Genomic DNA, 16505 nt, shown 5'->3' on the forward strand with positions numbered 1-16505 from the left:
GCTTGACTGGTTTCATAAACCTAACAATATCATGGTTGGGTGCTTAGCCTATCAGTTCACAGTTTGATCAAAAGCCTTAAGAGATTAAAAAGTCTTTGTCTGGGGCTAAGGACACAAACGTATGTACAGAATTAAGTACTTGAATGAAATCGTTACGTAAGACATTAAGTGGTTGATTGAATTTAAAATGTATCAGTTTTTTCAGCAAAAACTGGAAATAACACTTGAAGGTTTACTTGATTTAATCTCCATGAGACTCCTGAAAAATGACAATGATAGATAATGTGTGAGTTTCCACAAATTGTAAAGAGCAAAAAGTGGTGAATGGGGCATGGATTGGCATGAGTTGGAATTAAGCATACAGATGATTAAAAAAAACCATGGAGAGAAGTTGGGCAGGCATAAGTTGACAAGGGAGAATGAGAATCTATGGCCATGGGGGCATGAGGTGACATTAAGGTTATGAGGCACTGTGGGAGGAAGATGGGAAGCATGATGTGGCATAAATTGGCATGGATGGAGCATGGGGAGTGTGTGGGGGTGGTGGCTAAAGATTAGAGAGCTGTTTCTTGTTTAATTCTTTTTTCAGGAAGTAGTGGAGCACCAAGACTGGCCTTTCAGACAGGTTGTGTGCACCCATTCCAGGGGCAGTGGGCCTGAGTCATGTTTACATTCACCTTCAGAATGAAAATTAGTGTATTCAGGACACTTGGTTCTTTCTGCCTTGGGTTTATGGAGTAGGGATTCTCCTTGTAAGAACTTTTACCTAAGGTCCAAGCCTCTATTAGCCTGAAACCTAATGATGAGTAATAATTCTGAAAACATAAATCTTTGTCAAAACTGTGCTGATGCCTGAGAAATAGGAGGAAATATTTAGCAATTCAATGATTGACAAATAAATGCTCCAATATCAAGTGACAAGCTCAATCTTCTATATTTATTAGTTCAATTGCAGCAATGCAAGTACCTTTACTCAGTGCCTCTCACATACAAAATGACAGAGGAAATTAACATTAATGACTCAAAACACAGTTCACCAAAGAGGTTATACAAGGAACGACTAAAAACTAGGCAGAAAGATTAAGCTTGAGAAGTCTTCACAAAGAAAGGGGTTATAAGAAGAGAATATCAGAGAGAAGAATTAAGGTTGATTTATAAATATGAAATATAAAAGCTTAGAAGACAAGAGAATATTAAATTTAGGAAGATGGAAAATTGCAAAATATTCAAATGCAAACAGTTCAAATTTAATCTCTAGGTAGAGTTCAGTTATTGAGGCTGCTACTTTTATTTATGTTCATTTGGTGAAACAATTCTATGCACTCTCTTTGCTAATTATCTTAAAGCTATGCCTTGGGTTCTGATTCTGTTGCCAATGGGAAAAAAATGTATCCTGTTTACTCTATCAAAACCCTTGATAATTTTGAGCATTTTTATTAAACGTTCCATGAACCTTTTCTACTTTAAGAATAATAGTCATAACATTTCTGCTCACTCTCCAAGAAATTAAAATTCTTCTTCCTTGATCGTGGAATCTCCTCTATCCATCTCCAAGACATGCTTCCTAAAATATAGTGTCCAGTAATAAAGCTCATGACTTCAAGACCTAATCAATGAATTTATCTTGAACCCTATACCTTTGTTTAATAATCCCATAAATATTTTCTAAAAAAACCTGTTCAGAGATGTTAATACACACCTCTGGAGCAGGTAGGACTTCAACCTGGGTTGGAGGAAGGGACACTATGTGCTGTAAGAGCCCAAATTTCTGTGAGCCTTCTTTTAACGGTCTTCTCAAGTACTATTTTCATGTTGAAAGACCTGGGGTATGTAAACATTTAGATTCTTCTTTTGCTGTTTTAAAATTGTATCATTTTGTTTACATAATTTCTCTCAATTCTTTCTACCAAAATGCATCACCTTGCACCTTTTTGTGGTGAAATTATATTTGCTTGGTAATAGTTCATTTTCTAGTCTATTTATGTCCTCCTGTATTCTATTTTTATTCTCCCCATTGATTACCTCATTTCTGAGTTTGGTACAATTTCCAACACTAATCCTTGGGGAACCTTACTACATATTTTCCTACAATTCTGAAAACAGTTAATTGCTACTCCAAGGTTCTCGTTGCTCAACCAATTCTGCATCCACACAGCAATTGCTTCTTTAATCCAATAGCATTTAATCTTGCCAGCAAATACAAGTGGTACTTCATCAAATGAGTTTTGAAACTCAAGACACACAAGGTCAATTGAATGACTGCCATCACGCCTCGATTGAGCGTTCAAATGCAACTTGCTCTTAAAATTGTTGACTTTGGTTCAATAAATGCTATTTTTCTAAGTATCAAATGGGCTTAAATTCTGCTAACACAAATATTTTAATAAACAGCAGGAAATGTTTAACCAAAACAATGAGGAACATATTAATGGTCTTCGTTGTAACTTATCTTGCCCCAAACCAAATTAAAACAACGGGCAGAATCCTCCCAGATTCTGAATGACATAGACAATGGCGAGTCAGTTGGGAAAATATGGCTAGCCCATTAGGAGTGAGATTCGTAATGTGAGAAAATAAAAGACCAGTCCTGCAACTAAAGTCTGTTCTGCTATAACATGGTTGTTGTGTTCTTATGCGAGTTGTGTAATAGAAAATCATGCAATAGAAATAATGGAGCCTACGGGAAAAACAGGGTTGGGGTGAACCACCAAAATATCAATAAAAATTGAAACAAAAATAATAGTTAGCCTAACATAAACGATAGCACAGTCTAAGCAAATGTTAAAATCATCTATTTAATGAAACAACACAATAAATTTTACACTTTAGGGTTTATGAGTTTGCTAAGTTAGCTATGTTACAGTACTGTATTAAGACAGGGCTGAGAGTCATCATCAGCATCATCATTACTTTCAGGTGCAGTCCTGGGTGCAGGGTTACAACGAAAGAAAATATTTAGTCCAGAAGTGGATGACTGTGATTTATTGTCTTCTGACTGTTGCTTGGGGGTTGGCATAAATAAGGCCATCTTTCTTCTTTCATGAAGAAGCTGTTCATAGAGTGCCACATAACACTTTATGCCCCAAGCTGCTATCCTGCTGCATCCCGCTGCATTCTGCATTGTAGTCATTGTCTTCTAAGAGCTGCAACTGATTCTCAGCTTCCCTCAGGATAGAGGACAAAGGAGAAGTAGAGAGTTCTCGTGGAGACTTCACTGCCTTCATCTCAAGTTTTAATTTCCCCCACAGCAATAAGTTGTTTAAATCAGTCTCCACTTCTTCAAATCCAACTTGCTTTGCAAGAGCGACACAATGTTCTTTGATTGCTGGAAGCTTGCCTGATGGTTCAACGCCTTTAAAATCACAAAGAAAATCTGGAAGAAGCTTCCACCAAACTGCATGCAAGTAGTCTTTACTGATATTATCCCAAACCTCCATAATGATGTCAATGGCATTCTTAATGCTAAAACTCTTCCAAAATTGAAGACCACTGTCCTCATTATCCCCCTCAGTAGCTGCAATCAGCTTCCTAAATAATAAGCTTTAAAAGCTGCTATTGTACCCTGGTACATACGGTAACTCAAAAACCCCTAATAAGACTTGATGTTTTCAAAAAGCTCATTAATGGTAGGAGGATGGCTTGGTGCATTGTCCAGAATGAGAAGAATCTTGAAATCTAAATCTTTTTTCCTGCAATAATTTCTAAAAACATACTCATCATCCAACCTCTTTTGCTTGACCTGAAGTAAACACCTAGAGTGGACTGAAGGTAACCCGGATGGAGTCGTGTAATAGCCAATGGGAGTTCGGGTTTTAAAGAAACAGTTCACGAATTCACGAATCACATTACAGCCAAATCGCATTTACAAACTGTGCGTTATAGGACCTGTATGTGTTGAATGGAGAAATAAGAGACACACCAGAGAGCAGAGGGGCCCATTTAGATGCACTAGGACACCATTCATATCTAATCTAGTCTCACTTATGTAGATATCCTATTCTTCTCTGTGTAGCAGAGAAACCGGACAGCAACAATTCCAAAATGAAAATCAGAGTGGATACCTGGTGACTCCAGCTTGCCACTTTTTCCTCTTTCCATCCATCTTGGATAACAGTCACCAACATCTCGGGGCACACTCTTTAGGAAGTGACTGCCTACACCCCTTGTCCACTGAAATTGGCATTGAACATGTACCAGACACACCACCACATTTCTGACCAACTTACAATATAGCTCTGCACTTCGGAGCACCCACTTTGGATTCAACCAGGAATCATCTCAGGGCTTTTCATTTCTTTTTAGTGCTCACTCACCTGCACTTATTTGGATGCTTTCAGCATCTCTGCCTTGCCTTTTTTGCACTTTGCCTCTTCACCTAGAGCCTAAAGGCTGACGGTACTTCTGTCTTGGCCTTGCCTTTGAGCCAGGTAAAAAAAAACAGACAGATTGTCATGATTTTCAGTAACTATCATTCATGGAGGTGGACACATTGCTATATGGAACTGTGCTACATCAATATTGCACATGCACCATCTGCCAGCTGCAAACACAGCAAATGAAATGCATGTATTTCAACCAAATGGCATGTCTCTAAATCTAGGGGAGTTCTCTAAGGTAGACAGCCTTCTCTCAAGGACCCCTGGTACAATAAATCAAGAACATTGCCTGATATCAGTCCTGCTCGTCCAGTGCAACCAGTCTGGGAATCACAGTAGCTAATCAGGGAGCTGCTTAAATATCAGATTGTTTATCATTTAGACTCTTGGAATCAGTAAGGGAGGTAGGTCATGGTCAGTCCTGGGAGTCTGTCTGCTGAAAGTCAATGAGAGTTATCAGGGGCCACTGATGTGGTAAGGAAGCTGGGTTACTCAATTGTACAGATTGGAAGAAGTACACTGGGATGCAAAGGGTATTGTTAGTGTGATGTGGGGCAGGGAGGAAACAACTCACCACTACCACTTGGATTTCAATGATGTGGGCTTTGGGGGGTAAGTGGTTGGGAGCAGAGAGTGTATTAAGTGCTATGTCTGGCATGACCATGCAGTATACCTGGAACTCAGGGTAAAGATGGTGGCACTTAGTTGACCTTTGCATTGATTTGGACAACGGACCCTGCAATGATTCAAGTGACAACTTGGACCACGCTGGCGAGATCTGGTGGAGTAGTCTTTTCTAGTGGTCCTAAGGAAAGAGAACAGCACACCTCTGCATCACTTCATCCACACAAAAGGCAGACATTTCAAACAAACTTAATTTCACTAACTGGCCAATTTTCTGATAATGATGGCTTTTCTCCACATAAAATCCTCAAAGAGAAAAGCTTCCATTGAATAGCCTCTGAGCACTATCAAGATAACAACTGAACTGAGAGAATTAATCACATCTTTCACTTTAAAAGAAATCTTGCAACATTTATTACAATGTTAAAGTACTAGATGATTCAGGTTTTTCAGCCTGATGATACTAGATATCAGGAGTAACGTAGAAAGTCTTCTATTATAAACAAAGCATCTCTCTTCCAATTTCTGCTATATTTACTGATGTATACATTCACTTACGCATTGACTAGTGTTTTGTAGCATAACATCAATATGGCCTCGAACTCTCTTCCTGAAGCTCTCCTACCCCTATAGTCAGCAATCCAATTCAATTGAACGTCAATTTTCTGAAATGTCTGTCAGCATTCATTTAAAAAGTACCAATGGAAATGTGACAATGATCACAAAATTAATCAAAATTCCTGAAATAGGTTTTTTTCCCATCTATTCTAAATGTTTATGTCATTTCTCCAACACTCCATACAACCTTAAAAGTAAATGCTTAGATTTTCTATAGGATTCGCCTGAGCAATCACGAGAAAACTATTCTTAAAACTATCCCAACCAGTTGCATCAAAATTATACTCCAATAACACAAAATGATAAAGACAAAAATCCAACAATTGTGACATAATTATGATATAAATAACAAGACATATTCATAAAACCCATCATTACAATTTTCAGAGAACTCTACTGCACACATGCATCCCCTCCTTTAGGAGTCATAAACATACCTTCTGTTCTATTCCTAGTTTCTGGGCTTGAGCTGTACCTTGTATCAAGTTACTCCCTGTCCTTGCTTTATGGATAACCTGAAAGGTCAGTGCTTTTATATGGACAAGCCAGTTGACTGCTCAGTATGAGGTGCTACTCATAAAGAAGGTTGCTGCCACAATCATTTGAAGTGTAGGAAACTACAGGACCACTTTCTGGTCTCTTGTATTGAACAAAAAGTAGTTTAATATATGTGGCAAAGAGTTGCAAGTTACATTGATATGATGGGACATTATTACTGAGACTTTAATGGAGACTGGATGTCCAGTCTCAATCTTTTGAGATCTTACGCTGTTCTGACCATAAGTCCCCTTGACATTACAATTGTGGATGGTCCTCATTCTTTCAGTCCCATATATAATGTGCAAATTTGGGGCTTGTTGTGGCACAATGGTCACTAGCTGAGTCAGAAGGCCTGAGTTCAATTTTCAATTGTTCCAAAGATCAAAACATGTTTGAACATGTGCACATCCATAAAGGGACCTAGAACCACACAACCATTCCCCACCATTTCTTATTCTCTCCTAATCTAACACCCTCCTTTGCCCAATCTCATCCAAAGTTGCATACCAGATGTGAGTTGTCCACTCCATCTCAATTCTGACAAGTTTTTTTCTGCTCAAATACACCATTCTCTTCACCCTGTTGAGTCAGTACCAGATATGGGTTCACATTTAGAACACCAATACTAGGAGTACAATCTAAAGTCCAATTACATAATCACTTCCAGAATCAAATTCTCCCTAATGCCTGGTACCTTTCTCTTCCTTCAAATTCAGGCAGTCACAATGACCTTGCCTCAGACACTGCATTATGATACTCTTACAGAGCTGTTTAATGCTCACTGGCAATTTCCCAAACTGCAGGCAACACGACAAACAATAAAAACAAAATGCTGAAGAAAGTCAGTAAGACTTGCAATTTCTTTGGCGAGAGAGCCAAAGATAACATTGCAAGTCCAATATCACTCTTTTCAGAGAAGCAGAGATTTGTGAGCAAAGCCATAGAAGTTAAGCTAAAACTTACAATGATTTTAAAGTTGTGTTAAAAGTAGAATATCCAAATTGGAAATAAGAAAACAAGTTTTTGGAGGAATGGGGTTGAATTCTGGCTTCATGATAAATAAATAAAGCCATGTTAATGGGCAACACCAGTGCTAGATGGAGCAACAACTGCACAAGTGCAGAAACATAGTGCTGATGTGCAGCATTGTTTGACAATCAATTTCATTCAGTCATAATTCAAACTAAAACTTCCTACAGAACAGCACACAATATATTGATCCTAAAACCAAGGACATAGCAACAGAAGTGAGAAAGACTACCAAGTCTGTTTCGCCATGTCTGATCTGATAATCCTCAACTCCACTTTTCATGCCTTTTTCCCAGAACCCCTGATTCCCTCAAAATACTATTTTAATCTGGAATATACTTAATGACCCAACCTCAATAGCCCTCTGCTCTAAAGAATCCCACATATTCAATGCCCACTGAGAGAAGAAACTTCTCATCTCTGTAATAAAGTGCAATTGCTTATTCTGATATTATGCTATCTGGTCCTAGACTCTCCCACAAGGGGAAACAATCTTTCTGCATCTAAACTGTCAAGTTTTCTGATAATCCTTATGTTTCAATAAGATTGGCTGTTATTCTTCTATATTCTACAGCCTGACCTACTCGACATCTCAAAGATTGTTCCTTCATACTTGGTATCAGCATAATGAACCTTCTCTGGACTGCTTCCAATACCAGTCCATATCTTCTTAGATAAGGAACGCAAAACTGTTCTCAATATCCCAGATGTGGTGTGACTACTGCCTTGTTCAATTTTAGCAGAACCTCCCCACTATTATATTCCTAACCCTAACACCACTTATAATCTTCTTCCTCTTGATTGGGAGATTGTTTATTTCAGCAGTAAAACCAGGAGGAATTGTGTATTTGTGTATGTTCAAGTCATCATCTGTACATTTGCAGATGGATCATGCTGGCCATTTTTAAATAGTGGCACCCTATCACCTGAGTTGGATACACACTATGTTTCCATCTTCCTATATATTCTCCATATCTAAAACTTAACATCTAAGTAACGTAAGGTGATACAAACTGACATACAGGTATATGATTGCAAAATAAAGTATATACCATATGACACATTACAAGAAAGGTATGTGAAATTATTAAATACAGAAAGAGTCAGTGTAAAACAAGTTAAAATAACCATTTATATGAAGTGACATTGATACTTCATTAAGCATGAGTGAAATTAGTTGAAAAGTGCGAATGTAATGCAAAGAATTCAGATGGTTTGAAGCTTTAAATCAGTGAGTAATGTAGAGAAGTTATTGTCATTACATAGTATATTCACAACTGCATGATCCAAGTTTTAGAGTAATGAAGGGTCTCACTGATGTTGATAAAGGTATCTGTGGAAAATCAAAGCGGCAAGTGCATAACTGGAAAGTAAACCTGAATTCAAATTAACAGCCATTTCACATTCAGAATTGTTAATCTGGGGAATGGTCTATAACAAAATCTAACATACGTCAACTTGATTGAATATTCAGGGGGCCAGGATAGACTTCTGTTTTAGTTTGAGAAGCAGAATAAAATTTTAGACTGAGGAACAATGAAAATGATTGGTTGGCCTAGATCTGAAATAGGCAACAGAGCAGTTTAAATTGGCTGAGTTATGCCTTTTTGTCCACCTGTGTTCTTTAAGGTCCTTAATAGTTCCTGATTGAAAGGAAAATAAAATGAATTAACTCGGTTGTAGAACTGGTATCAATTTATCCAATAGTCTAACTTTCAAATAGGTATCTGGAATTTAAATAAAAATTGTTAAATGATAACAAAATGTCTTTGATTATAGTAGTTGAAAATCAGGTACATACTCAGACTTAAGACTGGAACAGGGTCAGATAATGTACTTATCATACAACCAGGGTACATGAACCCAACGTATAAATTCACATGACAAAGACACAAATAGAGAAAAATTTTTTTTTTAGATTCCCTACAGTGTGGAAACAGGCCCTTCAGTCCAACAAGTCCACACCGACCCTTCAAAGAGCAACCCACCCAGACCCATTCCCCTATATTTACCCTGACTAATGCACCTAACACTATGGGCAATTTGGCATGGCCAATTCACCTAATCTGCACATCTTTGTGACTGTGGGAGGAAACTGGAGCACCCAGAGGAAACCCACGCAGACACGGGGAGAATATGCAAACTCCACACAGACAATTGCCCGAGGCGGGAATTGAACCGGCGCTGTGAGGCAACAGTGCTAACCACTGAGCCACCATGCCGCCCCTGAGTTATATGGGAAATGTATTGAAAGCATCAAGTACATTATTAGATCATAAAACCATAATACACAGGAGTAGAAATAGGCCATTCAACCTACCAAATCTATTCAATGACATCATGACTCAACTTTTCCTGTCCTTTCCCCATAACCCTCGATTTCTGCATTTTCCATTTGTATAGTCTCATCAGCTGAGGCTTTGAGGTAGCTTGATCATATTTAATGCAGCAGTTTCCAAACAGAGTGTCACAATCTCCAAAGGGAACAGCTGAAACAGCATGCAGAGTTGCAAGCTCGCTCTCCTCTGACACAGCAAAAGTGAGTCTGGAGTGGAGAACTTTGAAAGGACAAACACTGGATACACAAGATTCAGCCCAAAGCACCCTTTAGAAAACACTCCTACATTGCAGGCCCCAGAAGTTTGTGATTTGGCAGGCAAGGCCACTCAATTACTGAGTGCAGGAAAACTAGGAGGTCATATAGTTCAACCAGAAATATGGTGGCTTCAAACTATATTTCTATTCTTGTCTACCTGTTGTACAGATTTCTTATGCTGGGTTGGCGATTCTGCTTTGTAGGCACTCTGAACTGGAGCAAAAGAGGTCTGCAGCAGCAAAGTGGATGTTATAGTGTACTGAGGCTCGAAGAGTGCACTGTTGCTATAGCCCCACAATGCATGATCACAACATAAAATAAAAATATATTTTCCAGTTACCAAGATGTCAAATTAGATACCTTAGCTGGATCAGGTTTTAAATAAAACCATGTTTCTTAGTAAATTCAAATTATTGGTTTATTATTGAAACAAAACTTGTTTGATAAAGATTTAATAAATGGTCATCTTACACAGTAATATAAAAGCATAAATGTTTATCTCTTCACATAACCGCAAAATACACACATAAACACAGACTTACAGACATGCTTCAGGAAAAAAGGGCTTAAAATGGATTTCTCTGCAGAATTAAACACTTAAGCCAAAGGGTTGAAGGCAAAAGGATAAAGAATAGTGTATTCCAAAGATTCCTGATGAAGGGCTTTTGCCCGAAACGTCGATTTCAAAGCTCCTTGGATGCTGCCTGAACTGCTGTGTTCTTCCAGCACCACTAATCCAGTATTCCAAAGTTTGTCAGTCTAATGTTCTATTGTAAGGGATTGGGTCACCAAACATGCATGGTTGTTTTTGGAACACCGCAGACGCAGTTTGCTCAGGAAATACAATACTGCATTGTGAAGTTCCTTCAATCACTCTTCCAGCACAAAAAATATACTTCACTCTGAATTCAACAATAAGATTTTCTTTTCAGAAATGGGAGAAATCAGTTTGACACCCCTTCCTTGCAAACTCCATGTTCTCAAACAGATTTCACGTACCAGTCCAGTCAATGTTCAAAACAGCCCTCCAGCGGGAATCTATGGCAACGCAATAGATGTCACCAATAAAATGATTTCTAAGAAGCCTTATTAAACAACATTTTCAATGTCCACAGTGACATTTTAATGACCTCTTTTAAAGAAACCAAACTAAGTATTTCTAAAAATTTGAAAAATTAAAAAAGAATTTTCCACAACATTCAGAACTTAAGAGCTCCAAGAAATATTTACCATGAAGCATTGGTAACACTGAAAATTAGGCTGAACACTACATGTCTATACTGGGTTCAAGGAAAGACAGGAGATGAAAAGGCTGATTACTGCACGTGACTCTAGATGCACAATGTGGTTAACTCTCAACTGCTCTCTGGACAATCAATACTGGCCTGGTTAGCAACACCCACGTTCTGTGAATGAATAATAATCATATATGTGTCTGGGGAAAAGTGGCTAATTAATGAATATATTAAGAAAGAGGCTGCGTTTATGGAGGTGCTGATGTTGATTCACATGAGGGTGGACTTTTGAAATTAACACAGGCTGGGCAAGCTGCTTAGAATAGCAACCACTGAAATCTTTGTTCCCAGCTTAATATTCTCAGGTTAAAATGCTGCATTGGGGCAAAAAGAAAATTGATATAACTTGCCCCCACATTGGCACCAGTCTACCAAGTCACAGTATAAAGGCTGGATTTCTACAAAGACAATATTTCTTCTTACCCAGAGACAACAAATCAAATGGCACTGGTTGCAGGAAAGGATACTTGCCCCTTGGCATCTTGCCCACTTCCACAGGAAATCTGCAATTCTACCCAGCCCTCGTCTTGGTTGGTTAACAGCCACTAGTACTGTTCACTGATTGGCTTCTGTGCACACCTTTTGTGCACACCACAGGTATAGGCATGAACTTAAAGCCAATTCTACTTGATTTTGGACATAGCTCTATTACACTTCAATTGGGTAAATCATTGAGAGAACATTATAAACCTGGAGTTTAGACCATTTTGATTGGAATAGTGGTCAGTACAGCGATATAATTCTCCTATTTTCGCCTCTTTCATCCATGCTGACCAAATGTAATGGTCACAGTTGCAAAGCTAGGGTATCTAGGATTGTGTCCATTTAGAAAAACATTTAAAATTTAAGCTTCAGTCCCACATTCCTGGCACAATGTTTGGTTCATTGGATTACCAAGGATACATGGATTAAAGGATACATGTGAAATCCTGATGATCCACATAACACAAATCACGTTGCTTGCAGGTATGCTTGATCATTCAATGTAGCAGTGTGTGTCATTGCAAGACCATTGATTATGACATCTTAACTCCAGAGCCAACCGAAGAGATAAGGATAGAAAGGGCAAAGTACAGGCTGCTAAACTGTCCCATTTGGAATAGCTGTGTGGAACTGGAGAACACTGATAGTACTCTTGGTCTGAACAGCACCATGCAGGTGAATAGCGTGTTCGAGGTCACTAGTGCAACCAGGGTAGGTGCTTATGCCACTCATTTGGTTTGTTGAAGGTATTACAAAATTGAGATTTTATTACTAACTACAGATAATAATCTGTGCAAAGAGCATTTGATGTACTATGCTGCACATCTCATCATGGTGCGAAAAACATAGCCTTTAATTTCTCTTTTATTAACAAGTGGACAAGATGGCTGCACAGATAGCACTTGGCAGAAACAGTTGCAGAATCTGATGGATAGATTGAGTTAAAGAAGGAAGTCTTCTTGCAGAAGATGGAGACCTGAACTCTGATCTTCAGAAGGCCACAAGCATGAACCATTCATGATCCTCCAGTTCAGAATGCACTAGCTGCAGAATCTCTATTAGCACCTCCAGCAGCATACAGTGTTTCTTATTGCATGAATCATTGATTGCTACTTTGATTTCTTGCTTCAGACCAGAGTGCAGCATTTGGGTAGGAGGAGAATAAACGTTTTTTTTGTCTCCTGCTCTAGCACAACCTCCACAGTCCATATTCGACAACCACTGACCAATTTGGTGCAGACAGCCATGGACAATATGTCCCCATTGATTGGCACAAGCAGAGACTCCAACACCTGAGCCAGGACCCTTACAATCCAATTGGTGAGATGGTAATAATTCTCACTCACATTACACTAAGTATTGATTCATAAGGCATCTTTAGTATTATATAGGTGAGCAAAGAATAGTATTCTCTCTGTGGTCGTTCAGCTCCAAAGCATATCATCTGTGTGCATGTACTCTTTATGAACAAAGTCTGCATCAATTCCAGACTTCTGAACTGGAAAATTAATTTGCCTTTTTTCCTCAATAGGTGCATCTGCAGAGTGACATGCAGGTAGCAGAATGGTAAGGGGAGACTGCTTGGAGACAAGTCAACAGGTGCAAAGAACCTGGCTGCTGCTTTATGAGCTCCAAGATATTAAAGGACAAAAAACTTTCTCAATCAATATGTAGATGGCCCCACTAGGTAGACGGGTGGTGAAGAAGATATTTGAAAGGCTTGCCTTCATCAATCAGTCTACTGAGTACAGGAGTTGTTAAGGCTGTATAAGACATTGGTAAAGTCACATTTGAAATGCTGCAAACAATTCTGGTGCGAATGTTGTAGGACAGATGTTATTGAACTGTAGAGGATGCAAAAAAAAGATTTATAAGCATGTTACTGGGACTGGAGGGTTTGAGTTATTAGGAGAGTTAACTTACTAAGAAACTGACCATGCACATTGATAAAATTAAGTAGTTCAATGGCCTAATGATTTAAATCAGGTAACTCACTGATGGTGATATTTGGTTATAAACCTGTTTTCAGGAAAATGATTAAAACTATTCTTAAATGTATTAAAACATATCTTTTCATGAGGGTAAAGAAACGTAATTATCTTTTATTATGATGCAGATTCCCAAACATGTTTTAGTTGTTCTGCTTGCCACACCATTAGGATAGCAAAGCATGCTATGTGGATTTAAATAAACTGTATTTGTCAAGGGTACACAGCTATGTCACATCCCAATCCCCTCTGGAATGGAACTACTGAGTTTCACAATTATCTTAAATGATTCATTCAAACAGAAAACCTATTTTAGAACTCCATCTACATTGACGACGGTCTTCTAAAAGGGCGAATGTGAAATCTTTTACATCGCTTTCAAGTCTCCAAATGACATCTCGCAACCCTCATTTGCAAGTTCTTTAAGTATTGTATCTTTTCCTTTGGCCCCACGTAAGATTTTTTTTGTTTTACATGCCCTCTTTCCTTTCGCTCCACGAGTAGTGGCAAAATCTATCACTTCTCTTGTCATGGTTTGTAACTATCACCTTCAACCATCCCACTCCAGCACTCCTCTATCCTCTACGTTTTCGAAGCCTATCGTTGCGAGCAAGGTTTTGGTTACCTTCCTTTGTTTTCAATCATATCTCCGTATAAATTTCTCTTATCTATTTTACTTATTTCTCCTCCTCGGCAATGTTTCTTTGAAATCAAAAGGTGGGAAGGGATGGGAAGCGAGGATCATTGTTATTAATTAGCCCGGGCAAGGGTAATGAGTGAATGAGCCAAGATATGTGCCGAAAACGTTTGGGAATTAAGAATTTGAACGTCAATATGCATTCTTACCTAACAGGGCAACTCCTCCGAGGTCCGGATGAAGTGAGGTGACAAGTCATGTTTTTCGTTCTGGTTTCTGCCTTAATTGGCACTCCGGTTTTCGACTGCTTGCACTGGAGACCGCAACATTATAGCTTGATGGTTGCCTGAGCTACTGTGGGTTGGAGGTTAAAGCAATATTTAATCAAAAACAACACTGTTTTAATCACAAGTATTGGACAATGAATGGCCCTGGTGGAATATTCCAATACAAATGTTTATTTGAAATAACAAATATTTTCTCGGTTAATATGCATAATGCTTAAGCACATGGTGTAAAGGGATCATATTTACTGATGGGGGATTAATTTAGCAATCTGGCTAAAGCAAATCACAATTTAAGTCAGAGCCAAAAATTGTCGCCATGGTACAGGGATGACTCACGAGGAGTTTATTACAGCTCGCTCCCGAGCTCAATTCCGTTAAGTAAACCATGGTATCCATTTCCCACGCCTCCTGCATTGTAAATATCGGACTGTGGTTGAGGTAAATTCCATTTGCAACCATGAGAGGTGTGAGGGAGAAAAGGTGAAGAGAAATGCAATTAACGCAGTGCATGGCCTGGAATATGAAAGGAAGTGAAGTGGTCCACCATACAGCAGCATCTTACTCGGCTCGACTAACTGCCTTCTCCTTATTTGGACGCTGCGCGCGCGTAACTCTAACCGGATGCTGCAGCGGGCGCGAGAGAGCGCGTGCCTTTATTTGGAATAAAGCGGGAGGACGAGTGGTGGTTCGCGCGCCCTCAAGCTGTCAATCGTTTGGACGGTTACGGAGCGCGAGGACGAGCAGGGCTGCGGCTGCTTGCGAGCCCACGACCTGGAGGAAGGCAGCGTGTGGGAAACATTCAACCCTTCCCCCCCCCCCCCCCGCCAACCCCTCCTCCCCCCAATCCGTCTCCCCTACTTTTTATTATAGCCAGATCACCACAAGACCACAGACAAAACACGGCAGGTAAATTAGGAGGCGTTTTGTATTAAGTTTTGTTTTTGTTCCGAAAAGTGAACGGTAAACCTTCTCTCCACCTAAAATAAAAGATTTGATATGCGCGATCCGGGGACAAGTGATTGTGAATCAGAGCTTGCTTGTTGATGCAGCGTTCGGTTTTTTCTTCCCATTCAACCATCTGCATTTTCCTTAATCTTTTCCCAAAATAAGGATTACCAAGAGGCAAGTGTGAAGCGTTGACATTGTAATTTTCAAATGTGAAGGCCTTGTAACGGATTAAAACAATAGTTTGACACAACATTGTATTTTGAGATGGAGCTGTCACATGCTTTGAACAATTTTTAAAATCAAATTTCGGGTTCCTGTAATTAGGACGTAAGAAATCATGCACGCAGCACTAAGATGATTCTTAGTAGATAGCTAAAGGCTTTGTCTGTGGTGAACTGATAGTGTAAATTTGAAAAAATGCAAATCTGGTACCTTTAACAAACGTTGCATTTATTATTTTTCTTTCCGAGCTATTAAACTGTGCAGAAATACAAGAATGCTTTTAACATGATGAGATGGAATGGGAACGACCTTTTGAATTACAGCTCCTGAGTTGAGGGCTTTTAAGAGGTGGTCTCTGCTGTTAGGAAGCTTTTGAGAGTCTCAGGGATGACTATCTCGATATATTTCTTTATGACAGTTTGCACTTAAAGGGTGTATTCTCTTGGGAAGCTTAAGTGGGCCATTGCATGTTTCAGGAGACTAATTAGCCAGAAAGTGACAAGCTGTTTGGTTTTCATCTAACTGAATGCTGATGCTATTTGTCTGAAATCAATTTTCCAGTAATTTCCCAAGACTTTGAATATTCTTAGGAATACTGAATGCATTTTTGCCTTTGTGAAAAATTGTATCACATGCTTATTCCAGTTTTGAGAATATTGCAAAACCTAATTCTGCAGAATGAAGATGTCCATAGTTGCCAAATTCCTTCTGTTTGACAAATTTCATTTTTAAAATTTCAAACATGTTCCACTTAGAATTGGTTGTTTTTTTTAAAGTTTACATTAAGTTGGGTTTGCAATATTTGATTTGATTTAAAGAGGTTTAATTTATATTTCTGGAATGTAACATAGATATTTTCAGT

General features: G+C 38.9%; 1 protein-coding gene and 1 long non-coding RNA gene across 7 annotated transcripts in view; one reads left to right on the plus strand and one right to left on the minus strand.

Moving 5' to 3' along the window:
- Positions 1-1282: 1282 nt before the first annotated feature.
- Positions 1283-14935, minus strand: LOC140465050 (uncharacterized). Of its 3 annotated transcripts, XR_011955057.1 has the most exons (4): positions 14396-14935; positions 5050-13405; positions 4314-4416; positions 1283-3352 (listed from the first exon to the last, which is right to left on the minus strand). It is a non-coding gene; the product is annotated as an uncharacterized lncRNA (long non-coding RNA). The 3 variants fall into 3 exon arrangements; XR_011955055.1 differs by having other exon boundaries at positions 1283-4416; XR_011955056.1 differs by having other exon boundaries at positions 4314-13405.
- Positions 14936-14978: 43 nt separating this feature from the next.
- cap2 (cyclase associated actin cytoskeleton regulatory protein 2) overlaps positions 14979-16505 on the plus strand; it is a 242572-nt gene continuing 241045 nt past the window's right edge. For all 4 annotated transcript variants that reach the window (XM_072560875.1, XM_072560876.1, XM_072560878.1 and 1 more), the window contains exon 1: positions 14979-15379. In XM_072560875.1, coding sequence (XP_072416976.1) covers positions 14982-15379 — 398 coding nt within the window. In that variant the 5' untranslated portion in view covers positions 14979-14981. The remainder of the gene's footprint in view (positions 15380-16505) is intronic.

This window comes from Chiloscyllium punctatum, chromosome 41 (assembly GCF_047496795.1).
Source record: "Chiloscyllium punctatum isolate Juve2018m chromosome 41, sChiPun1.3, whole genome shotgun sequence".
Lineage (NCBI taxonomy): Eukaryota > Metazoa > Chordata > Chondrichthyes > Orectolobiformes > Hemiscylliidae > Chiloscyllium > Chiloscyllium punctatum.